This window comes from Thalia democratica, chromosome 2 (assembly GCF_965202585.1).
Source record: "Thalia democratica chromosome 2, ktThaDemo2.hap1.1, whole genome shotgun sequence".
Lineage (NCBI taxonomy): Eukaryota > Metazoa > Chordata > Thaliacea > Salpida > Salpidae > Thalia > Thalia democratica.
The window spans coordinates 107,828,702-107,855,813 of record NC_139166.1 but is presented as its reverse complement, the minus strand read 5'-3'; the positions used below and the strand labels follow the sequence as shown (position 1 = coordinate 107,855,813).

At 21.5% G+C, this 27,112-nt stretch overlaps 1 protein-coding gene across 2 annotated transcripts; it reads left to right on the top strand.

The window, feature by feature from the left end:
* The first annotated feature begins 238 nt into the window (after nt 1-238).
* Nucleotides 239-27,112, top strand: LOC145829186 (inositol hexakisphosphate kinase 1-like). 2 transcript variants are annotated; one of them, XM_082936914.1, is made up of 9 exons: nt 239-400; nt 985-1,111; nt 2,369-2,463; nt 7,737-7,825; nt 9,569-9,669; nt 16,434-16,609; nt 25,220-25,368; nt 25,992-26,184; nt 26,633-27,112. In XM_082936914.1, the coding sequence occupies exons 1-9, from the start codon at nt 290-292 to the stop codon at nt 26,714-26,716; spliced, it is 1,125 nt and encodes a 374-aa protein (XP_082793040.1). In that variant the 5' UTR covers nt 239-289; the 3' UTR covers nt 26,717-27,112. The 2 variants fall into 2 exon arrangements, with proteins under 2 accessions (XP_082793040.1, XP_082793038.1); XM_082936912.1 differs by having other exon boundaries at nt 7,734-7,825; nt 26,633-27,111.

Here is a 27,112-nt window from a genome sequence, read left to right as displayed (position 1 = left end):
AACAACTGTTCATATAATTCGTACTAAAAATCATTAAAAATTGTTCCAAGTTATAAACCCACCTAATTAACATTTGGTTTTGTAACAATAACAAATTCATTCTTCATAAGTTTAAATAACAAATGTTTACATAGTTTGTACTTAAATGTTTTTATTCTTTTAAACCCAATTAGTCAACATTTGTTTTTAGAATTGGTACATGAGCTTTTAAAATAACAATTTCATTCTCCATAGATTTAAGCCTAATTAAGTAACATCTGTTTGTAGCAGTTAATATAAATATCTCATAATGGTTATTATGAACCAACAATTCAGTAAAGACAAGATTTCAACAAACAATTTTCATCCAGAGGACCACCAATGTAATGAAGGAATCGTACTTCAACCTTTTCTACATCAAGTTAGTTATTCGTGTACTTTATAAACAAATGCTTGTTTTTGTAAATTATTGTTTGGTAACTTATTTCTGTGGTTTTTGTTTATTTTTTTGTTGTATTTCAATACTCATCTTGTTGTTTGAACGAAAAAATTAACTTCTTAAATGTTTTGTTCTTTTGTAAAAAGTTAGTCAATATTTTTTTGATCTTTTGTAGTTAATTAAACTAAACATCTTAAAATATAATTAACAGTTTTTCTTATTATGTAATTTTTGTCAATTAAATTTGAAAAAACATAATTTTTTAATTTTAAAGTCCGAAAAATCTTAATTATATTTTTTGTTAAAAAAGACTTACCTACTTTTGTAAAAGTTTAAAATCAATATATTAATTACTGAATTATGTTAGTAGTTAAAGGTAAAAGAGAATCAAAAACAGTTATTAATTTGTACATATTAAATTTGAAAGCTAATTTTTAAACTGAGTAACACAAAAATGATAAAAAAAAACTCTGTAATTACAATTATAACTAAAAACAAAACTTTGTTTATATATCAAATATTTACATAACTTTGCTGTGTTTTAAACACTTATTTATTATATTCAGGTATCAGGCAGGGCGGCAATTTTAAGTTTAGACAAAACAACGGTCTGTAAACCAGTTAATTACAGAGAATTAAGGTTTTACAAATCCCTACCAAACAACATAAAGCAGTTCACTCCAAGATTTAAAGGTTGGTTTGTTGAAGAAACTAAATAGTACTTATTAGTTTATTACTGAACAATTCATTAAGTAGTTTTTTTCAGTTATATATGTAAGTATTTTAACATCGTTTCGTTAATTGTAATGTTTATCATTTACATTAGCAAGTCATACTTGAAGTTCATTATAAATTGGTTTTTTCAAAAACTTTGTTTTGCTAAAGTTTTATGAAACTTTAAAAAAAATCAAAAATCATTTAATAATTGTGCCATTATCTCATTTAAACAAACTAAGTTAATTAAATCAAATGTTTTTGATATTGCAGGAAATCATGAAACAACAAATATTTTTTCAATTGACAAAAATCAAATTTAAACAAAATTTAATCAAACTTTGCTTGAAAACTTGAATACTTTCAAGATATATAAATTCACTTATTATGTTTATAGGTATATAGTTAACATTAAGAAAATTATTTTATAAGTATATTTAATATTAAAAATATATTTTATAGTTATTGTTAATTTTAAAAATATATTTTGTAGTAATTGTTAATATTAAAAGTATTTTTTATAGGTAAAGTTAATATATTAAAAAAAAATTCTGTATAAATAAAGTCAATATTAAAACAATATTTTATAGGTATAGTTGATATTAATTTTTTTATAGGTATAGTTAATGTATTAAAAAATGTTTTATAGTTATAGTTAATATTGAAAATATATTTTATATGTATAGTTAATATTAAAAATGTATCTTATATGTATAGTTAATATTAAGAATATGTTGTATATGTATAGCTAATATTAAAATGTATCTTATAGGTATAGTTGATATTGAAAATATGTTTTATAGGTATAGCTAATATTAAAATGTATCTTATAGGTATAATTGTTGTTTACAAAATGTTTTATAGGTATAGTTAATATTAGAAATATGTTTAACAGGTATAGTTGATATTAAAAATATGTTGTATATGTATAGCGAATATTAAAATGTATCTTATAGGTATAGTTAATGTATTAAAAAATGTTTTATAGTTATAGTTAATATTATAAATATATTTTATAGGTATAGTTGATATTGAAAATATGTTGTATATGTATAGCTAATATTAAAATGTATCTTTTAGGTATAGTTGGTATTGAAAATATGTTGTATATGTATAGTTAATATTAAAATGTATCTTTTAGGTATAGTTGATATTAAAAATATGTTTAACAGGTATAGTTTATATTTAAGAATATGTTTTATAGCTATAGTTAATATATTTAATTTTATTTTACAGGTATTGTAAATGTGAATGTTGAAGAAACAAAAGACGGGTTATTAGAACTAACAGCATATCCCAGTAAAGAAGATGACATTGAAAATATCGAAATGGTTTGTTTTATTTTTGTATGATAGTTTATAAGGTTTATGTTTTTAAATTTACAATATATCCAAGCGAACAATATGATATATAATATAATGACATGGTTTGTTATTTAGTTTGAAGTATTTTGTAATTTATAGTATTTTCAAGTGAAAAAATAAAGTTAAAAATAAAGTATTGTTTGTTACATTATAATATGTTTAACTAGTCAAGTATGTGGTTTATATTTACACACGTCTATTCTAATAAATATTTCTCTAATAAAGCTACCTAAAAATTGAAAAACTTAAAATATAGTATTGCATAAACTAGAGATTTATTCAAAATGTAAAATAAGTACACATTAAGTTCACAAAACCAAATAAAACCAAAATATCATATTCTGGAAAAAAAGTTGTGTGAAACTTACACTTTTGAAGATATTTTTAAAACTTTTTTAGAATTCTTTTGTTACCTGTATATTGTTTCAATAAATAAAGGTTAGTAAATTAGTTTCACATGCTTTATAAGCTTTTAGAGTTTTTGATAACACTACTGTTAAAATTTATCATGGTTATAGAGTTTCATACTATCTATAGAATTATATTTATTAGTATTATACACAGGAAGTAACTTTATTTTATTATTTTTATAAAAATTATCTTATTTTGCTATTTGTGTTTTTTTATTTACAACCATTTATTTTTATATTCAAAATGTATAATGTTTTATAATTATTGTTTTTCAAAAAATAAAGTATCGTTACTTTATTGAATAAAATTTGGCAATGTTTTCTATAATATTTTTCCCTTAGGTTTTATGATTATTCAAAAAATTATGTAAGTAGAATTAAGTATTTAACCAAATAAATCAATACAGCACAAATTAAAAATTAATGAAATAGTTTACATATATAAAATGATTGATTAATAATTTATTTCATGATCGTTTTATAACCAGAAAACATAATATTTAATAAATATATAATCAGGAAATATGTTTTACAGTTTTTAAATGTTTTGACATTAATTTTGAATTGACATTTTTTTAGAAGTGTTTTGTTTTAAGATTCTAGTTTAAGTTCTAGATTTGAATGCTTTATTTTTCAAGAATCTAAAGTTCCTTCCTTAATGTAAATACATTAAGATAAAATGTTTGTTTTTGTAATTTTTTTATTTGAAAAATTTATTATCGTTTAGTATTTTATGATTTTAAATTACGAATACTATTTTAAAAACACTATTTACTCAAATGGTAGCAATTTTTATAAAATTGATAAATAAAATGTACTTTTTGAGTTATAACTTTAGCTGTCGTAAGTTAATGAATAATAAGAATAGATAAAATTTCAAAATACAAATATTAAAACATAAATATTAAAATTATTTGACATATTTTATACCAATCAAAGTTAAATATTTTTACAAATTAGTAATTTTTTGCGAATAAAACTATTTCTAATAAAATAAAACTTTTGAAACTATGCTTGGGTTAAAATTTTTAAATTAAAATTAATTTTTACTTTTTGGTTTCGTACAAAATTTCTTTAATTTTCTTTTATATTACGACATAATTTATCAACAATTTTCTTATTAATTAATTTATTCCGTTTTTTTCTGATTTCATTGAAGTAATATTAAACTGGATTTTAAGAGTTCAACTCTTTTTCTAAGTTGTAAAAATAATGTAAAGAATATGTAGTATTTATTTTATAAACCTTTTTTTAAGTTTTTAGTTTTTTACGTTCTAATTTAAAAAACAAATTAAACTACATACTTTTTAGAGATAAATAATTGTTTTTTTATAGATTACTATAAAATATTGATCAAATTTTTTTTTAATATTTAAACATGATGTTGATTTGTATTTATATAACTTGTGACAAACAGTTGTGACTAAATTCATTTATTATTATATAGTCATACTTTTTACGACATGCGAAATTTCCCCTGTATAGCTGATAAAACAGTGATAAGTTTTTCATGATTGTTTTATCAGAAATAAGTAAAAATTTTCGAAAATTTAGCATATGTTTAATCAATAAAAATTTTTTTTGGTAGTTTAAAAACAATATAAATTCACTAATAGACTGAAATATAAAAAGTTTTATTACTCAGTAAACTTTTTGAAGTAACTTGTATTCTATAATTCTCAGAAAAATATATATATTTTTTAAATCAATTAAGTTTAAAAATTACAATTATTTAGATTTTACATGAGATTTAGTTGAAATGTATGTGATTTTTCTGTTTATTAAATATTTGTAGTGTAATGTTATAATGTCAATAGTTTAACTTTTACTACAATAACTCTTTGTGTTATTGTTTAATAATATTTTAATTTATATTATTTATCTCTCTAAGTTTTAAAAAAATTTTACCAATATAAAGCATGAACAAAAATGTTTATAATAAATTTCTTGCTAATAATACACTTTTTATTCAGTAACAGTTTATATTTTTCGTTGTTATTATTTAATACCAAAAACGTTTACTTAAGTTGAATTAAGTTGTGCTTCATAACAAATTCTAATTTATTTTCCAAAACATATTTATGTTGTTTTTTGTACCTCAGTACCCTAATCAATAATTAATGTTGAAAAATAAAATGTTATTTGTGTTAGATATTAAAAGTGTATATTTTTAGCCTTTAAATTCGATACGTTTTACTATTAATAATATTTTTTACACAAAGTTAATTAAACATTTATATAATCTATTTTTTGTTTGAAAAATAATTAAAGTTTGTTTATTTAGTAATTTTTATTAGTTTTTTATAAGTTGTTTTGACTAGTGTATTTTGTATAAGAATTACTTAAATTTTTAAGTCATAAACTACTACTTAGATTGAGTTAAGCATTAAGTATGTAAACAATTTTCACATAGCATTAAATGTCAAAACTAATTTATAAAATTATTTAAAGTTAAAGTAATGATTTTAAAGCTAATATTTACTGTAAATAATATGTTAATCAACATGAGTATTTATAAAAATACTTTATGAATTGCAAAAAACACGATATAGAAAAATGTGAATTTTGTAGAATATAGACATTACGTATACATGTAAGATACCTAAAGTTCACTGAAGCATAAATTTCCATTGGTTTAAGTTTACGCAGTACACTTTTCTAATAAAGTTTTGCAATTTTTGTATTACATGTTTTAATACAATAATTTATAACCATTGATACTAGATTATTGTGTATTAGTTTTTATGCTGTACATATTTATTTTTAAAATAAGAACAAAAAAATTATTAAAACTATTAGGTGTTTTTAGATTAATTTAATTTTGCAACTAAGTACCAAAAATGCATAAAAATTATGCTGTGTTGGTAAAAAATATTTATAGTCTTTATAATAAAAAGCTGAAGTTTTTAAGCAAAATTATTGGTTATTACTATTACCTAAATGATTAAAAAGTATTTATAGTTTTGTTTATTTAAAAATGGTTATATGCATTAAAAATTTTAATTAATGAATTTGACAATTACTGTATTTTTTAAAATGTAAGTTGAAGTAAGTAAATATAATACTTTTTGTTTTTAAATTTAACCACAAAATTGTAGTATGCTTTATTGAATTGATATGAAAGTGCAACTACATGTAATAAATAATACAAAAGATATTCATTAAATATTTATGCATAAAATTTATAAGTTGCTCAAAAGTTCATTTCAGTTCAGCTGTTATAAAAAAACTCAATTTAAGTTGAAAACAAAACTCAATTAACTTTAAATTGATATACTTTTGTTTTTGAACCACATTTTTTGTTAAGCAGTAATTAAAAGTTTACTAAGTGTTATTTTTAAATAATAAAACTCACTATGTGTATTTTGTTTTAAATGACTCAATTAACAGCTTAAACTAACTTGTTAGTTTTTTTATAACTACTTTATCAAAGTTAATTGTGTAAAAAGCAAAATAATATTAAAGTACCTCTTTTATTAATTAGTAGTAGTTTTCACTTGTATTTTTAGTTGTTCGTTGAATCTAAATGACCTTTTGCACTATATAATCCCAATTTACAAAACAAGAATTTGTACACAAAAAAAAAATTGTTGTAGTTACAAAACTAATCCACAGAAAAATGTAAATTTTTGCAGCATTAAAAGTTGTATGGCAACTAAAAATAAATGAAGCGTATCGCAACGATATCATTGGTCGTCGAATTCCACTTCAAATTCCGTATAAAATCACATGATAATATTATTCCCACAAATAGAATATGTCATACGCGTAGAATTCTTTACATTTGCTGACAAAAGATTAATTATGACATCATTTGAGAAATCATATGTTTTACTTCCCTTTTAAGTTTAAAGGAATTAAAAAAAAGTTTATTTTTATATTGGAAAAAGTTCTAGTTGAATTGATATAGTATAGTGCATGAGGTTTATAAGTAATAAGATATACTTTATTTGTTTGTATTTATCAGTGTTTTGAATTTATTTTAAATATTTAAACTAAATCATGTATTAACTATGTCACGAATTCATGTAAGAACTCAAAAACTATGAGTTGTATAAACATTTGACTTGTTATTATTTCATAATTAATTTTTAGAATGTATTTACATTAAATACTTCAACTTAATATTTGTTTAACAAGAATTTATCACGAATAAACCTATAGTTGTACCATAATATAAAGTTTTATATTATTTATTATTTAGTAATACACAAAAAAACATAACTTAAAAATAGTTGTAGTTGTTTTTAGAGTAATAAAATAAAGTTACAACCTAATTTAAAAACTAAATTAGTCACTTTAAAAAGCAATACAGTTCAACATTAAAATTTAGTTTTGCAGTTAAACATTTTCTACTTTTTATTTTATGAAGAAAACTCAAATGTTTTGAACAAAATTTCAAATAAGAATTTTAATGCATAATTGAAAACCCCACCATAATACTTTTCAAAATATCAAAACTAGTTGTATAAATATGAAATCACTACAAAATCACAATATTTTATTTGCTACAACTAAACCATAAAGCAAACAAGGTATAACAAAAAGGTTTAAAGCAGAAATAAGCTTTTTGTCACTAAGAATAACAAAAACTTTTAAACAGGAATAAGTTTCAAAGTTTATACCACAACACAAATGTTAAACAAAATAACAAAAGTTTTTGTTTTGTCAAATAGTATTAAACAAAACTTTTTGACAAATAATATTAAACAAAACTTTTTATGAAATAACATCTGTTATCCGAGTTCGCCTGACATTTACAAATGTTTATATAAAAACCACTCCCTTTTTACTATTACGTCACTAATCAATATTATGACATCACAGCAGAATGATGAAGGAGTTCTGCCGCCCCTGCTGTCGACAGACGATCTTGATGACGTAACAATTAACAGGAACGTAATAATCGAGCGAATGAGGTTCGTCATAATGTGTAATTTCACAATTTTTGTAAAAATGCAATATTTTTTATTTTATACATAATATTAATTTATACTCAAATTTTAATATAATATGTTTAGTGATGTTTGTAGATTAAATATTACTCATGCAATTTTCAAAGACAGAGGATTTTGAAATTAGAGAAATAGTTTTTAGTTATTATTCACAAGAAGTTCACCAGTATATACAATTAAATTAAATAAAAAACAAATATATAGTTTATTTTACTCTTAACTTTATTTTTTGAAGTTCAAAAAAATTGTTTGTACTTTAGTTTTGTGATAAAACTTCCTTTTCTAGAAATCATAATAACTCTTGAAGTATATTCAAGCATACAATTTATTTTTGAACAAATTGACAGAATTTAGATATTAAATTAAAAATAATTAATTTTATTGTCTAATTCGGAATATATAGTTTATTTTTTCGGTTGATTTAGTTAATTAGTAAATGAGCCTGTAAAAGGATAAACGTTGAAGTTTAAGGCAATATATTTAAATAAAGTTTATGAAATATATTGATGAACATAAGTTTATATGAGAAAATAACCAGTCCATTAACAACCAAACAGTTACATTATTACGAGTTTAGTGCGTCATAAATGATATTGCAATAAACTATTTTACATTACAAATTATTTAAACTACCCAAGTACTAAAGTTGACTAGTTATAATAAGTTATCATTTTGCATAAAGATGGGGTAATAATTTAAAAAGCAATCTTACCAAAAAAGTCAATAGATAAAAGGAATAAATCAATTAACAATGAAACAATTAAATTACAAAGTTACTACGTCATTTACTTGCGACAAGCTTTTTACATTGTAATTTAAAACAAAAGAAAATCTCCTTCAGACAGTGATGTAAAACAATAAAATAAATTCTGACCACAAGTTTACTTCATACAATTGATTTTTTGTTTGACCGTTTTACAGTTGTTACAATTCATTTAATTTAAAAAATTAACTAATGTTAAGCAAAAGGAGTTCAATAAAATAAAACAGTTTAAACTAACTTTTTATAAAGTTTTCTTTATCAAGTTTGTTTATTTTTTTTAAAACTTGCATAATTTTTTTAAGAAATAAAGTTTGTATGATAGCAAAAGTTGTACTTTTGCTGCAATGAGTCATAATTTTTATTAGTATTTAGTTTTTTGCTTAAAATTCAAAAAGTTTAATTTATTACTGAAAATTAATAACCAATTTTTTTTAACTTTAATACCAAGCAACTGACTTTTTTATTAAAACGCTTAAAGTTTGAATTTATTTTACTGATATGTTTTATAATTAAGCATTATGCCCAATTATCTATAAATCAGTGTGAATTAACAATAATATATATTAATTTATTTGATTATATTCTAGAAAATCTTGCCCAATTAACTACACATACTTAAATCTCAACAACACATACTTCGTGAATTTACAAATTTAATATATTTCCAAAATTATTTTATAGACAATCCTGTCCAATTAACAGCACACTATTCGTGAAATTAACAATACATTTTGGTGAATTTACAAATAATACCCTATTATCTATAAATCAGTGTAAATTTACAATAATATATAATAATTAAAATAATTATTTTATATATATATATTTAATATATATATATATTAATTTAATTATTTTATAGACAATCATGCCCAATTAATAACACTTCAGTTAATCCTTGGATCTACAAATAATATATATTAATTTATTTAATTATTATATAGACAATCCTGTCCAATTAACAACACATCTGTGAATCCGTGGATCTACAAAGTACAAAGAGAAGGGTTGAGAAAAATTCTTCAGAACCAGCAGAAAATACATAGTTAGTTTATTTATTATAATTTATACATTACATGTTGTATATTTGTACTCATTTATTAAGTTTTATTTATTGCAATAAAACAGTTATCTAATAAAATTGAAAGATACACAGTTAGTTTGTTTATTATAATTTATATATTGTATATTGTACATTTGTACTCATTAAGTTTTATTTATTGCAATAAAACAGTTGTCTAATAAAATTCTTAGTTGTGTTTATGTGAACGAAAACTGTTAATTTTTTTTGTTGAGTCTAATTTTTCAATTACAAAGCCTAATTTTATTAACTGCACTGATATATTTTTTAAACAATTTCATTAACTTTTATTTTATAAAGATAGTTTGAAGTTGCTTATATATTATTTTCAGTTCCAAGAATTTTTTCTTTGAGTCAAATACAATATTTTTTCTTTATACAAAAATTCGAAAGATTTCAATTAAATTTTATTGAATAAACAAACTGTATTAACTATACAGTTTGTAAATTAAATAGTAAAAGCACAAATTTGGTCAAACTTAAAGTATTTAAAATCTGCAATTTTTTAAAGGAATAAAATTTAGAAAATAGGTAATTAAAACTAAAAAAAATAAAAACAACGTACATACATAGTTTGATGTATTTGAAATATGCTACTTATTCTCTGATATCTAATAAAACTAGACGTGATTTTTGCGAAAACACTGTTTAATAATGAATTTTAAAAATATTTTAAGTTTGAATATTTGTGGGTTTTGCTGCAATTGTTATAAATGAATTACTACAATGAAGCCATTGTTGCTGTAGTAAATACTATGTGTGGTTTGAAGCAAAATGTATTACTAGTTAAATAGTAATATAACACTTTTAGTAGTTTTTTGAATTTTAATTGGATGAACTTTTACTTATTTTACATTTACAAATTTATTGAGTTGTGAATTAATTAATAAAATAAATTTTGACTTAATAAATAGTTAAAATTAATGAGATCATCAGTTAAAATAAAAATCTTATTCAAAAAGAATTCTGTTCACATTTATTTTACAATTCTTATTATGAATAATTTGCAACGAAATTTGAATTTATGCGTTTATTGGTAACTAAATATTTTCGTTAGCAAGAATAGAGTAAGTGAAAATAATATTAGTTTATAAAGTTTAACGAAATATAATGTCCGATATTACAGACAAATAATTTATAAAGTTTCTTATTTAAAAGTTTATACTGCACATTTAAGGCTTTAAATATAGAATAAATCCTTTTAAATCCGACATACGTTATAAATAATGTAAAAAAATTTGACATTCAATGAAATTAAATGTATTTTTAACTTCCAAATTAAATTTAAAACTGAGACAAGTTTTACAATATTTTATTGAATTCTAAAAACTGTTTTAAAAACGTTTTTACAGCTTAAAACTTTCATCTAAACTTGGTCATTGAAAGTTTTAAGATTGAAAACTCATTACAAAAATTAAAGTTGTTTGGTTTAATTCTGTAACTTTTTTAACTTTTTAAATAAAAAATCAAGCTTAAAGCAAGTTTAAATAATAATTATGTTTATCAACAACTTCCAAGGTTTAAGGTAATTTATTGTTTGAGAAATTAGATTAGATTAAAGTTGTTAAACAATAAAAGTTATAAAAATGTTTTTTTTGTCGTCTTCATAGTTGATAAACTTAAACTTTAATTTTTAATTGGTAAAACATATAAAAGTTTAAAGTTTAATCAGTAATTAAAAACTTTAAATCCTGTGTAAAACAACGTATATAAAGGTGTTACTTGATTTAAATTGGAAAAACTTTTGATCGTAAATTAATTAAACTTTAAAGGTACAAGATCAAAAAACCTTGAAAAAAGTTCCGTGTTTTACAAAGATAAATTACTTTTTCAACCTTTTAATTAATTTTCCGACCTTTAGCGAGCTTTTTAAATAGATTATTGTCAGTTTCAATTAGAAACTAAATTCATCAAATGGAAGTTTCCTTTGTAATTACGCACTTTGCTTCGATTTGAGAAAATTGTTGGAATTTAAAAGAGTTTCTTAAGTTTTTAAAATTCTCTTGCAAATGAGTTAAAAGGTATATGTTTTAAAATATTAGTATTAAAAGTAATTTTTACATACTTAAAATTTTTTAAAGCTTATAATACATTTAAAGTTGTACATTTAAGTAAATTAGAAAAAAATTAGATTAGTTTGATAAAGAAAATGAGTTTAGTTAACTACAAAATAAAAATTTAGTTTTTATTTAATGTTAACAAATTTAAATAAATTGATTTAAAATTATAGGGTAAATTAAATTAAAAATGTCATATTTACTTAATAAAGTAGTCCATTTAGTTTAGCTTTTTGAAACTTTATGCAATTGTTTTTAAATAATTGAAGAAAACAAAAGATTTTTGTTTTCTTATACTTTACAATGTAAACTTGTAATCTACAAACTAAATGACGTATTTACTTCGCAATTTAATTGTTTCATTGTTAATTGATTTGTTCCTTTTATCTATTGACCAGTTAAATCTAGTTTCTGTTAATTGTTATTAGCAGAATTAAAATAAATAACAATGAAAAAACTGAGTGTAGATTAAGTGAATAAGCCATAGCTGCTCTAATTAATACAGATAATTCCTAAATTTTTAAAGTACTATAATGACTAAACTGAGATCAAAAAATTTGATGAAAATCTTTTAAATTTATTTTACAGTTGATCTTATTAAATAGTCTTTTAACCTTTAGTTGTATAACTATTGAGTGTATATAAACTCAAAAAAAAAATGGAATAAAATAGTTATTGAAACTATAATCATAAAGTCTAGATCGAGCATTAAACTTAATTGTTTTGTTTAACTGTGAAATCAAAGTATAAAAAACATTTAAGCTAGTGTAAGCCGTTAAACAAAAGAAAAATCTTTACTAAATTCTACTCGTCTAGCCAATTCATAGTGGAACTTTGTACCTACTAATTGAACATCGTCTCTGTAGTATTTCACACTTATAACAACTTGATTGACAATTATAACGTTTTGTTAATAAGTTTAAAAATAACTTAACACTAAATAAATTGTTACTTTAGTCGTTCATGGCTTTGAAGAAAAATCTTTTGTAAGTGATTTTAGTTTTAATGTATTTTGTTTCCTAAGAAACATTTAATTTTTAGAGACTTAGTACAAAAACAAATTTATTACTGTAATATTCTTTTATCTACAATAAACATGTGTTTAATGTAAAGTTAAATAAATTAATTAGAAAAAAAACTTAGTTGACATTTAGTTTTGAAGTTTTACAAAAGAGTCATTTAAAAACACTGAAATCAATTATTTAACCTTTTCAATTTGTTTTATGTGCAAATTTCAAAAAGTTTTAGTTTTTTTTTGCGATTTTAGATCTCGTTAAACGTCATAAACTTTGGTATTTACGTTTCTAACATAATTTATACGTTTACATGGTTTTAAAAGTATTTAGTATTCTAGAGGTAAGATTTAATAATAATGGTTTTTTTTTAAATGCAATTTTGTATTTGAGCATTTAGTGTTTGTAATTTAGCTCTTTATTACAGTAACTAGAAATACTTTAGTAAAAATTATAAGTAATAAGTAATTTGAATTAAGATATTTAGTAAGTGTTTCATTATTTAATGATATTTTTACTTACTGTATCAGTAAAAAGTATTTGTATACATTATAAAATATTTGCATTTTACATTTAAAAATTTTCGATTGCAAAATATTGTAAGTATAAAAGTATTTGTAATCAATACAATAAGGTTTTTATCAGTAACCAGTTTGTAGTTTGTCAATAGAACGACTGTTTAACAATTGTGCTAATCAATTGCGGTTTTCATTGAACTTACTTAGTTTTGTAAATACATTATACGCCTTTTTTCGTTATAATGGTTCTTTTATGATTTATATTTTTGTTTGTTTAATAAATGCAATACTTTTAGTTATAAACTTTATTTGACATTTTAAAGTTCTTATAATCTTATTTATACTTGATAGGGTTTAAGTATTATATATATATATATATATATATATATATATATATATATATATTGTTTATTGAACGAAAAAAAAGCGCTTAAAAAGTTTGGTGTAAGGACGAGGTAATAGATGAACTTATTAATAATACAACCTTTTTTTGCAACAATAATTCTTTTAATACTTGAATTTGATTAATTTTTAAAATCAAAATCAGTTGTTTTTGATTTTAAACTTTTGAATTTTTTCTGTAATTAATTTTTAGTAAATCTTGTTATCTCTAGTCTGAATTTTATGTTTTGTTTTTATAGTATTTTTTTGTATATTTAAAAATATATGTCTCATAAAAATAAATCATTCAACAGATTAAACTTAATATTTACATTTTTCTTTAATTTCAGCAAACAACACAGTATAAACGAATAAGAGTGTTTGTAATATTCAAAAGTTAGTTTTTACTTCAATTAAATCTAAGTGAATTTAATTAAAATGAGTTTGTTAGATTTTTTAGAATAAAAATAACTAGTAACAATGTTTTAAATATATTCAGTATTCGGTATATTAATATAATCGATATTTATAAAGTTCAATTAAGTTTATTTTTGTTTTTTAACTTTTTCCAAAAAACAATTTTTATTTAGGCTAGCAAATGTTCTAAAAAATATCTAAAAGTTTTTTTTAAACCTTTTTGGGTTTTTTATGTTGTTTTTCAAAAACAAATATTTGTATTAATTACTTAGTTTTTTACATAAAAAATAATTAAATTATCTTTGTTAATAGAGTTCATTGTTTTATTTATTTTTTAATTCCTATAAAAATAGTTTATTAGAAAAAAGGTTAGATAGTATAACAACCAGTTTGTTATTTATTCTCTAAAAAAAAATTGTCTTTTAAAAGTATTAACTTTTGAATGTTAGTAAATAATCAAAAAATAAAAAATAAAACAATTAATATTCGTGCGACGGTTAAATACAAGTTATTTGTTTATATTATACTTTGTAAAACTTATTTGTTTTTGGAATTTATTATAATTTAAAACCACATGTTTTGTTATTTTGTTTCTTATTAAATAAACAGACCACTTCAAATAGATTAAGTTAAGTTTGAACTTATTACTCATACATTACGAAATAAAGTTATATTTGTTTTTAATCATAGCTTAATAGTATTTGGGTTACAAAAATTAACATTACAAGTTATATAAATAAACTTATTAAGTTAAGTTACTTGATTTAATGAAAATAGTTGTATTTTTTTTGGTTACGTTGTTATATTCATCGATAAAAGTATTTTAATTCAACAGCTTATAAATTTATTTTGGTATAAGGGTTTAATTAGACATAAAAACTTAAAGTTTAATTTTTGAATTATACAAAAGTACTTGAAATAATTTTAATCTTGTTTTACAAAATAAAATAAAAGTATCGAAATTAGTTTGCAACTTTAAAAAAAATTCTACAATATACGTAAGGATTTTAATATTTTACAAAAATCAAATAAATCATCGTAAAATATTTGAAATTTTCTCCAAAATAAAATTTTTAAACAACGTATAATGTATATACGTAAACGATTTAATTTGTTTGACATATTGCTTAAATAAATAGTCTAACTGTTTTTTTCCATACAAAATTATAAAAAAATTATATTTTTCTTACTAATATTTTACTAAAAACTTGAATTTTTAGCAATTTATTAAAGTTTAGGTAAACTGTAAGCATTAAGTATTAAACTTTAATTAATTAGTCTGATATTTGTTTATTAGTTAAAAAAAATGTTTCTTATTTTTCTTTTCAAAATCTATAAAATGTAAATATTAATTGATTTGGTATAAAAAAAAAGTTATTTAAAAAAACTTTAATACGTTGATTTAACATATGTTTTCTTTAGTTTAAATGTTTGATGAGTCTTTTTATGATTAATTTCAAATTAAAATTTTTTGTATAAAATTTAGATACAAAATGTTCGAATATATTTGTTTTCATTCATATATTTATAGCTTGGTATTGGGTTTTTCCTGTAGAACAGTTTATAACAATTAATTTTCAGTAAATAACTCAAAATATGCTATTTAAGTTACGACAATCGACTGAAACTCTATTTATAAAATATTCGTTTATAACAATTAATTTTCAGTAAATAATTTAAAATATTCCATTTAAGTTACGACAATCGACTGAAACTCTATTTATAAAATATTTATTCATTATAATTGACCACAAATTTTGAACATCTGATTTCAACTAATATAAATACTTCGTACTTGTTACATATTTAGTAGAATTCTTAAAATAAAATTGGTTTAAAGCTGAAGTAAATCTTATCAGAAAAACTCCAAAAATCTTTAACCAATCCTAATTTATAGTGACAGTTTACCGTAATTTAAAGTTAATAAAAAAAAACAGTTATTCATGTGTTGTTTTTTCCTTTATATCTTAGTCTAATTAATTTATTTAAACCAATATGACGTTGTTATGGTTGATATTTTAATAATCACTTTTTAGAGATTACTAGAAAAATATTTACTTGAAGTTAAAAAATTAATAAAAAAACTCTAATTTAACAAAATTTATTGTTTTATTTTGTTATGACTTCTGTAACAGAATGTTTCCTAGTAATGAATGTTGCCAGTAAATATAAGAAACTTTAAACTTATTGACACTAAATATTTAAAAAATAAAATCATGTTTAACTACACAGAATGTGTCTAAAAAATTTCACCAGTAACTTCAAGAAAACTTTAGAAAATTAAAATAAAATGTTATGCATTTGTAACTCCAATTAATTCCAATTAATTATTTATATTTCAGAGTGTATCCTGTTGGAAAACGTCACCAGCAAATTCAAGAAGCCGTGCATACTCGATCTGAAAATGGGGACAAGGGTCCACGGCGATTACGATGGAGATGATAAGAAGAAGAGACACCAGGTCAAGTGCGAGCAGACGACCACGAAGAAATTGGGAGTGAGGCTATGTGGGATGCAGGTATGTAAGGAGATTTAAAAAATATATTTGTCATAAAAAAAACTAGGTTTCAAATTGTGTTGTATGCAGGTTTATAAAAAAAATTAATAAAGTTATGTAAATTTTTGATAGAAAAAGCTAGGTTTCAAATTTTGTGATAATTAGGTTTAAAAAGAAATAAAATTTGGTTGTCATAAATAAAAACTAATTGTCAGACTTTTTGCAATGCAGGTTTATAAAAAAAATATTATGTACATTTTGTATAGAAAAAACATAAAAAGACTTTTAGGTGGTGTGATATGCAGGTTTATAAAGAAAAAATTAATGAAAAACAATTGCCATAAATAAAAATTAAAAACTAGGTTTCAGATTGTGTTATATACAGGTTTCCAAATGAAAATAGAATTGTCATAAATAGAAATAAAAAACTAGATTTCAGATTGTAAAGTATCCAGGTATGTAATTTGTTTTTGAAAGAGTGTTATCATTTCCTATACCTATATAATTTAAAATGTTGTTTTATACATGCAATTAAAATATTACTAATTTATTTTATTTACTAAATATAGTTGTGTAAGAATAGCTAGTTTTTAAAGGTGTAGGTAAGGTTTTGATAGTATTTAAAATAAAAAGTACTTTTTGCTAATTATCACACCAATGTGTGAAAAAAAAATTACTCAGTAACTTTTATTTATAAAAAAATTAAGAACTATTATTAGTCTTCTACTAAACTGAGGAACTGTTTTAATTTTTACTTTTTTTGAACTTTTTCTCAGGAAAACAGCTACATGCAGGGTTGCCAAAAAACCTTGAATTTGCAATTTAGGCTAAAAAAACCTGGAATTTGAGAAATTTTGAAAAAAACCTGGAGTTTTGAACAAAATCACTAAAAAACCTGAAATTGTGATGAAAAATAAAATACGCAATATTATTTCAATGGTTGCTGTACTTAAACTTCGATAACCACAAAGTTATTTGTTGTCCGTTTTCGTGGTATATAAGTGTGTATATTCAGTACTATAAGTATTAAGTATTTGTATTGTTATTAGTGTTCTTATAAATATATGAGTGGTTAAATACTTTGTTAAAATGTAGTGTTGATTTCAAGTGTTTTTTTTTGTGAATTGGATGTTGTATATTGTGATAACCATTGAAATAAAAAAATAGTTTTTAAAAGTCTATAAGTTTGTTTTGAACAGCTTTTATATGTGTGAAAAATAATAACAACTAGTTTGTTAATGTTTTGGGTATTTTTAAAAGTTTATGGATTTTTAAAACAAGCGTTTACACCAGAATAAAACTTTCAAAAACTTTTTTCTAGTGTTTTAATGATTTATTAATACATTAGATTCATAATAAAAACATTTGTTTTACTTCATTATTTAAAATTTAAATAAATTATACTTGGCACGTAACTTTCATAAATTTTGAACGAAAACTTTAATTGATTTATTTTACTCACAAAAAGAAAAGTGATTAGAAAGTTTTTATAAATTGAGTTTCCATGAAAATTATTTGTTTAAAAATATTTCTTTTAATTTTTACGCATTTAAAGCTACAATTTAATCTATTGAAGTAACTTATACTAAACTTCAAATTAATATATAGCGTTTTCCAAATATTTTTGTTAAATTTTTATATTAACCTTTACATTTGAATATAAATTATTTTATTATTAAAACTTTGTAGATTTTACTTCTTAAATTAAATACGCTTGATTATAGCATAATGATAACTCAAATTTCAATATGTCGTTTTGTTATAAATACATGTTACACATATGCCACATGTTTTATTTTTATATTTATGATTTATTCATACTTCCTCTATTTAATATTTTATGATTTAGCTTAAATTTTATCTTATAGGTTATTAGTTTTTAATTAGTGGATTAAAATATAGTTTCGAATTAAACTAAATGAATTATTAGTTTTTGGTTGAATTTGTTCAGTTTATTTTTGTTAACACTGTTTATTAATACCAACAGTAATTAATGACCACTAATGTAAACATATTGTTTATTAATAATTTTTATCGTATTTTTTCAAACTAAACTTAAGAAAATTCAAAGGTCTTGGAACTTAAGAAACGTTTAAATGCAATCTAATTTAGTATGTTTTTTGATATTGTAATGCAAGAAAATTTGGCATATATGAATTAACCTTATTATTAGCAAGTTAACAATCTTACTGTAGTGGTTTCAACAAGATATTTATTTTTGTACACTTAAGTAGTCTGTAGTTTCTATTAGCATTTATATAATTGTGTTCTGTTTATCATGCTACTTAAGTATAATCTGTAGTAGTTGGTGTTTCATATTTATATCTAAGTTACTTTAAATATTTATACACTTTTATTAAAATAAAAAATAAAGCTTAATATTTACATTATTTGTACAAACTTGTTTTTTGTTATATATATTTTTTTTCTGTTAAACACTATATAAGGTTGTATATAAGATTTAGTATAACGGTTATAAATAGTTTCTTTGTTTTATAAATTTCTTTGACAAACTTTGAATAAAGTATTTTAGTAGTAACAAAACTTTCACTTAAGTTTTTTTAATTTGAATTTTTAATGTTTTCTTTGCTGTTAAACCAAAAGTATTTGTTTGTTGTTTTAAAGAGTTTGAGTTTTAAACAACTGTTTTTATAACAACACTTAGGATAAGTTTAGTTTTTTTTTTCTTGTATTTTTACAGTTTAGTTTATTAAAATTTATTCATAGTTATAAAAAAAGTTAATTTCAGTAAGTTTTAAAAATAATGAAGTAAAATAAGTTATTATATGTGTAGTTAAAGTTTAAATTTTAAATATTTACAGTAAAAACAAAATGTCAATTAGGGTCATTTATTGAATTTAATTGAAAATTTCATAATATGCCAAATTTTAATTAAAGTGAATTAGTGATTCAGCAAATAATTCAATTTATAAATCTTTACTGACATCTTTATAACTTTATGTCTTCAAAATTAATATTGAGTGCGTATTTGAAATAGTGGTATTTGAATTCAAAACTAAAATATTTTGTATTTTAAATATACTTTTAAAATATTTTTGTTGTTTTGTATTATATATTACAATTTTAATTGTTTTTACTTTTTCATTGCATTTATTTTTAATGATATGAATTCTTTTAAAAATTTAAGTTTGTTTTATATCTGATAATAACATTATGAACTTTAATGCAATAGTAAATAAAACACACTTAATCAATTAAGTTTCAAACATTCCACCAATCTTTTAAGACTTTTAATCTGAAATTTCAAGGCTTGACCAATGCCATAAAACATTTCTAAATGCCAGTTTCATTTTTAATCTATTTGTGTCCCTAATCGAATTAAAAACAATTGCAAAATACCACAATTTAATTCTTTTAATCTTTAATATGCATTAATAATGGTATATTGGTGTATTTTGTAGACTTTCAATTGCGTTATTTGAACTTTATAATATGTTGTGTTAAATGTCATAACATTTAAGTTACCACTATTTATACACAGTTTCAAATTGATCCTTATTTATAAGTTATTTTACTAATATTTGATCACTTTTTTTTAGTTATCATCATTTTGAGTTTTTAACTTTACAAAATGTACAGTAACACTTGTTATAAAATTTTCAATTGCAAATATTACCTTTGAAATTTTTTTAATAAGTTTTATCAACCTTTATCTTAATTACACATTAATTTCATTTTAAAACAGACTTTACACCACTAATTTTATCTAGAAAAATTGAGGTAAATAAATAAATTATGCAATATTGTTTAGTATAGTTAACAAATTTATTTTACTGGAAATCGTACAAAATATTTACTTAGAATAAATTTGTTTAAAATTAGTTTATATTATTTTAATCTAAATGTTTAACCAGTAATGAATGTATTTTAAAGTTATTAAAATTCTTTAAAACTTCATTAAAGTTTTAACTATTCAACAAAAAAACATTTTAGTTTGTTCAATATGGGATGAATTTAGGTTGAAAAATAAACAACTTTGTTTACATAAATATTTTTAACAAGGATTAATCTATTTTCAATCGATTTATTATTAAATATTTATTTGCTTAATACAACATAACCTTTTTGAACTACAATGTACCTCGATTCAAAACTAAATATTAATTTTTATTGCAAATTCTTAATTATTAAATTTCTAGGTTAGTTTTTCATTTTTTTTAATTAATGTTTTGTTAAGTTCAGTTATAAGCTTTAAATTAACAAAATATCCATACTTTAAAATATCCATATTGTAACTAGTTTATTTTTTTAGAATAATTTTTTTGAAATTGTTTAGTTTATTCTAACTTAAATTTACAATATTTATGAGAAATAAAATTATTTGTAGAATTAGAATATAAATATCCGATTTACATATTGTGTATTGATTTCGTTAGCATTGTTTACTCAATTAAGCTTATATATAAATAAAATTTATTTTCATTTCAATTAAACATTTATGTAAATCTTCTAAATATCTAGAAATGCTAATTAATTATTCATATATTTATTTTAGATAGTTGAATTATAAAGAAAATTTTAAATGTTGTTTTTAACAATTTTTAAATTAAAATTTATTTTTATAAAATAAGATAAAATAAATGGATATATATACTTATATATTAGGTTTTAAATTTGGTTATTTACAGTATAAGTTTAGTATATTTTATTATTTTATCAAACATTCACAAATGAAGCAATCATAGTAATTATGTAATATATTTTGATACAACAAGTTTAATACCTTAAAAAATGTTAATTTTTTTTATAACAGCACATTTCTAACTAATTAGAACTTAAGCATTTATTTTAAAACAAATGTTCGATTGATATTCGAACTTAATTCTGAAAGCATAGTTGTTTTTCAATACAAATTTTCCATTGGGCCATATATACGTTAATAATAGATAAGTTTTTCAATAAATAGTCCTCAATGAATATCAAATAACTTCCTATACTTTAAGTTCATTAGTAAAATTTGACCACATCTTATTAGTGTGCAATTTTTAAATTTTTTCAATGAATAAAGTTCTTTTCAAAGTCAAGTGTGTTTTTTTCTCACTTTTCTTAACACTTAATTTGTCTTTTAAGTGTTTTCAAAACACTCAAACTGTCTTAGACGTAGTTTTATTTTAATTAAAGCTTGTTTTTACCAGAAAGTTTAATTCTCAATACTAAAGTTCGATTTTTAAGTAGTTAGTAAAAACGTTTGCGTCTTTTAAAATTAAATAAACTGATGATTAATCCTGTTTTTTTTTGTTAATTTAAGGCTTTTATGTAAGTACTGTTTTTATTTGTTATAATTTTTGCTCAAACGATAATTTTCTCTAGTCCTCAGTGTTTAAATTTTATCAGTTAATAATTTATTTGTTTATTTACCAAAATACTGAAATGAATTGCATATCAAGTTATTTTCAGTAAATTTTAAGTTCAAAAATGAGTAATCCATAAACAAATTAAAAATTTAAATTTAATCACAAAAAAAGTATTTGTGATATGTTCAATAACATCAACTATTTATTTATCGATCTAACACCTTGTCACATTAAAATCTTTACAAAGTTATACAGTAATATACAGGTTAACAGTTTGTTTAATTAGACGTTTTATTTGCCAAAAAAATATCAACTTCATGACACTTACAAAATAGTTTTTAAAATTACGTATTTAACACTAATAATGTAAGAAGATTAGTGAAATGTCAACTACAGGTTAATATTAATTGGGTGTTTAATAATTTTGCCAAGTTATTGATCAATGCATATAATAACTTGTTGATAAATCACTATTGACATTTTATTTATTATTTTGTGATTTTATTTTTAAAACAAAGAAATATTACAGCATTTACTAAAAATGTTTTATGCCTGTTTAAAATGTTTTTATAACTATAATAAATAAGTTTAGTCAGTGGTAGTGTTATTCAAATTTTTTATTAAAAAATATTTGTTATTAATAGTTTGATGTTTTTGTTAGCTTTTTATAACTAACCTTTTATATATAAATGGCTATATTTTGTTTTTAAAATATGTTAACTACAGTTTAATTTTTCTGCATAAAATTTAACGCATTCAATTAATTTATTTAAGATTTTAAGATAACAAAAATATTTACCCAATAAAAGCGTATATTTTGCTTTATAAGAGTTTTGATTTTTACTTTTGTAAATTTATCATAGTGAAAAACTACTAGTCAATTAGAGTTATTTATAATATTAATCTGTATTATTTTATAAGTATATACAAGTTACTTATGCAGTTTATTAAACAATATATTTGCTTTATTTGATGTACAATTGTTCTTTATTAAAATATATGCAAGTCATCATAATGATGATATAAAGCTTTAAGTATAATCTCTTAATTTATTTGAACCTAACAGAAATAAACCATTATTAAAACTAATCTCAATTTTAGTAAATTTTATTACAATTACGTTATTATATTGGAAATTGTAATCACACTTAATTCTTTGTATTATTTATTACGTATATAATAAATGTCAATATTTAATTCTTTTTAATCTTCTTTTGTAGAGTATGTGTATTAGATGAACTTTAATAGGGATTATTTAGGATATAAGTTAATACTTTTTGTAGAAATTTAAATAATGAGAATTAACTAAATGTCATAAAGATTAACTAAAATTGGAGTTAGATAATTGTTTCTTTTTACTAAATATCAAAAAATGTCGCCATTTTCACTAAGTTATAATGAGAATAAATTTTAGGTTATTTAATTTTAATCTTTATTTATATTCTGTCAAAATTGTAAAGCTAAAGCAAGAGTTTTATTGTCTACAGAACTGTATAACTATTTATTTTTTAGAACAAGTTATTTTAACCACAAAATAGCTCATCAAAAACAATAAATAATTTAACTTACATTTAAACAAAAATAGCTATTGTTGTTAATAATATCGTGATTGTTTAATTTTTTTTTTTGAAAAATCCTCATTTCTGAAATATCTAAAATAAACTAACGTGGATTCTACATCTAAATAAATATTTATGAAATTTTATTTATTGTTGAATATGTTCAAACAACTAAAGCTTATTCTCATTTATTAAGTTTAACTGTTTAGCAGAAATAATAAAATCTGAACAAATATTCTTGAAATATTTTAAATTTTATCTTGGTCATAAAATCAATTTTGTCATAAAACTAACTGAAACAATTCCAATTATTATAAATGATTATTATGCTTATTCTCATATATCAAGTTTATTTGTTTCATATGAATCATGAGCAAAATTAAAATATTTGAAACATTTTGTTTCACTTTGATCATAACATCAATTTTGGCTGCAACCGAAATAATTCCAAATTATTATAAATGAAGTGTTTGGTTTGCACGCAGGATTAAAAGTTAAAAAAACGTTGTTAATCAAACATTACGAAATGTTAATGTGTTAATTTTATTGCCTCAAACATTGTAAAAATTTTATAAAGGTAATGAAATATTCAAGGTGGTTGTTTAATATGTGCAAATAGTAGTTAATAAATCGTTGTTATGTGAGGATTTTATGTATAATTACTGCTATATGTTCAACAAACTCTGTTGTTATTTTTTTATACCTAGAAAAAATACTCTTTTAATTACAAAATAAAATATCAGAATGTTACAGTTTGTATTGTAATTTAAGAATATTTCCTTAAGAAATTTTTTAATAAGCTTCAAAATTTGTTCGAAAACCAGTTATTACTTTATATTTGAAATAGTTTTAAATTATTTTCATGAAATTATTATTTCAAAAAGATTACTTAATATTTTGTGCTTAAACTAATTTTTTTCCTACTACAGTCAAGTTAAAGTTTTAATAATTAATGACGAAACTCACCTGTGTTTTTAAAGTTTGGTTAAATATACATAAACTCTCCACAAAAAAGTGTATTAAAGTACTTAAAATTAATTATTTCCAACAAATACTTTATTCTATGAAATATTCCGTTTGAAATACCAATTCGATTCCATGTCATCTACAGTTTTTATTACATAGTTTGTGAAATTAGTAAAACCGTGCACTTTAGAAATAAAGCAGAACAAATTATGTTTAAAATAAAAACAACTATTTTGTGTTCGTTTCAAGTTTGTTGTTTTATAGTCAAATTTATGTTAAACAATAAAAATTTAATGTAAGTAAGAACTTATACAATATACAAAGTATTACGATATAATTATTAAAACTAAATTCAGGTTTTTTAGGCTAGTTTAGCTTGCAAAATTACCGTAAGTCGTGTGAACTATTAAGCTTTTATTTAGCTGTATTAACAAAAAAAGTTATTATAATCATGAAAAACTCATTAGTTTGCCCGGGCGATAAATATTTCATTCTGCACAATTATTACACATTGACACAAAATTAAAAAAAGTTAAATAGTTGTTTTGAAAACTAGTAAATTTATTAAAAAGAAACAGCTATTCTGAAAATTGATAAAAGCTGTTCGTATTTGCTTTAATTCTAATTTGTGTTTGTGCTTCTAAATTTTGCTGAAAAAGAATTTGTAACACAAATTTGTGTATTAAATTTAATAAGTTTTAATGTTCGTAGGTGTACAATACAACTGTAAATAAAGTAATAATATTATTGTAAGTGTAAAACACAACTTTTTACAATATTTTTATTTTCAGGTGTACAACGCGACAGATGATTGTTACCACTGTCGCGATAAATACTTCGGTCGAACACTCGACCGGAGTGCTCTGTTGAAAGCTCTTGATGAGGAATTCTTCATCAAGAAAACAAACAGGAATCAGATCATACAAACTATCATTGACAGGTTAGCTAGTAGTTTTGTTTTTTCTAATTGATAGTTTAGTTTAAAAAATGATTGTTTTCAGCTTTTATAAATCTGCATAATAAGCATTTTACAGGTATAAAGGTTTTTTTAATTGTTTTAAAGCTGTACTTTTTGAATTTTAAATGAACAATTTTCCTTGCAATTTTCACAGCTTAGGCTGAAAGTAATTGTGACGTAATAATAAGACGATGTAGTGACATCATAATACGCCGATATGAGGTCATAATTGTTGTAAGGTGCGAGAGACTATTTGATCTGACGACACAAAGATCTTTAAGAGCTCTCTTACGTCATAAAAGTCACTCATACGTCACAAAAGTCAGGTAATTTCACTTGAAATCTGACACCTAAATACCAAAAAAAAAAGATCCACTTAATTCGAAGTTTGTCAGATTTGCCTGGAGTGACATTTTTGCATGAACAAAACCCCAACTTATAAACCTTACAGTATTTGTTGTACATATGTTAAACCTCAGCCCTTTAATAACAAAAAATGCAAGCATGTCACTTTACTGTAATTCTGACAGCCCAACTTAAATCAATTAAAAAAAAATAAACATCTTTTTAATTATCACTGTTGTATAAAAATAAATCTTCTCCAGACTAGCTGAGATGAAGAGGTCCCTGGAAGAACTCAGGTCGTACAGATTCTACTCTTCCTCTCTGCTGATCATCTATGATGGCTGCACTCAAACCGCCAAAAATTTCCCTCCAAACGTTGAGACGAGAATGGTCGATTTTGCTAAGTCAACCAACAGAAAGATCAGTAAAAAAGACAGTCAGAAATCTAAAAAGGTTTGTTTAAGTTTATGTTGTTTTAATTAAAAGTTTTTTTATTATTATTTAAGTTAATCTTACACAATGGCATTTTTACAAACCCAATTGATTTTGTATTTTTTAAATTAACAAACTGTGTTTTGTTTTATACTTAAAATTGGTTATTTATGTTTATTAAAATGTACAGAGTAGAAAACTAAAAATTATGTTGGTGCAGACATTTAGCTGCATTTTAATTACTTTTATTATTTTGATGACACTTTTAACTAAATTTTAATTACTATTACTTTCAAATTTCACTAAAAACATTTTAGTTTTTTTTCTAAAAAGCCTTAATGATGTATAAGAAGCAGATTGTAAATATGTTTATAGATTTGTTAATATATAAAAATAAAGAATTTTATGAGAAACTAACATCCAACGTAGAGCTCTATTTAAAGATTAATCTAAATATTATTTTTATTAGGAGCTCTACGTTCACGAAGGGCCCGACAACGGTTACATCACGGGTCTCAAAACATTAATTCAAATGTTCAACGAGATCCTGTGACGTGTCCGTTCTACGTATGTGACGTCATAACACGATGAGTGACGTCATAATGTGATGAGGCGTTCAAATGTGGCGTCGTGATGAAATAAAGACATGGTGCTCAGACTGGGTTGGATTTTAGTAAGAAAAAGTTTTTTTTTATGAATTAAAATTGACAAAGTGTATTGAATTAATGCTGTAATTTTTAAAACAATTTTTAATTTTTTTTTAATCTTAATGTAATTTCTGTGGAACTAGATTTCAAAACAACAATTAAATATTTTTTTGTTGATTCGTTGTAGCATTTTTGCCTTTTTCTTTTAATCTAAAGTGCAAAGTTTTAAGCATTTAAAAAATCAGTTAAAATCCCAAAGATAAAAATTAGATATAATATCCTAATTTCTACTTCTATTTATT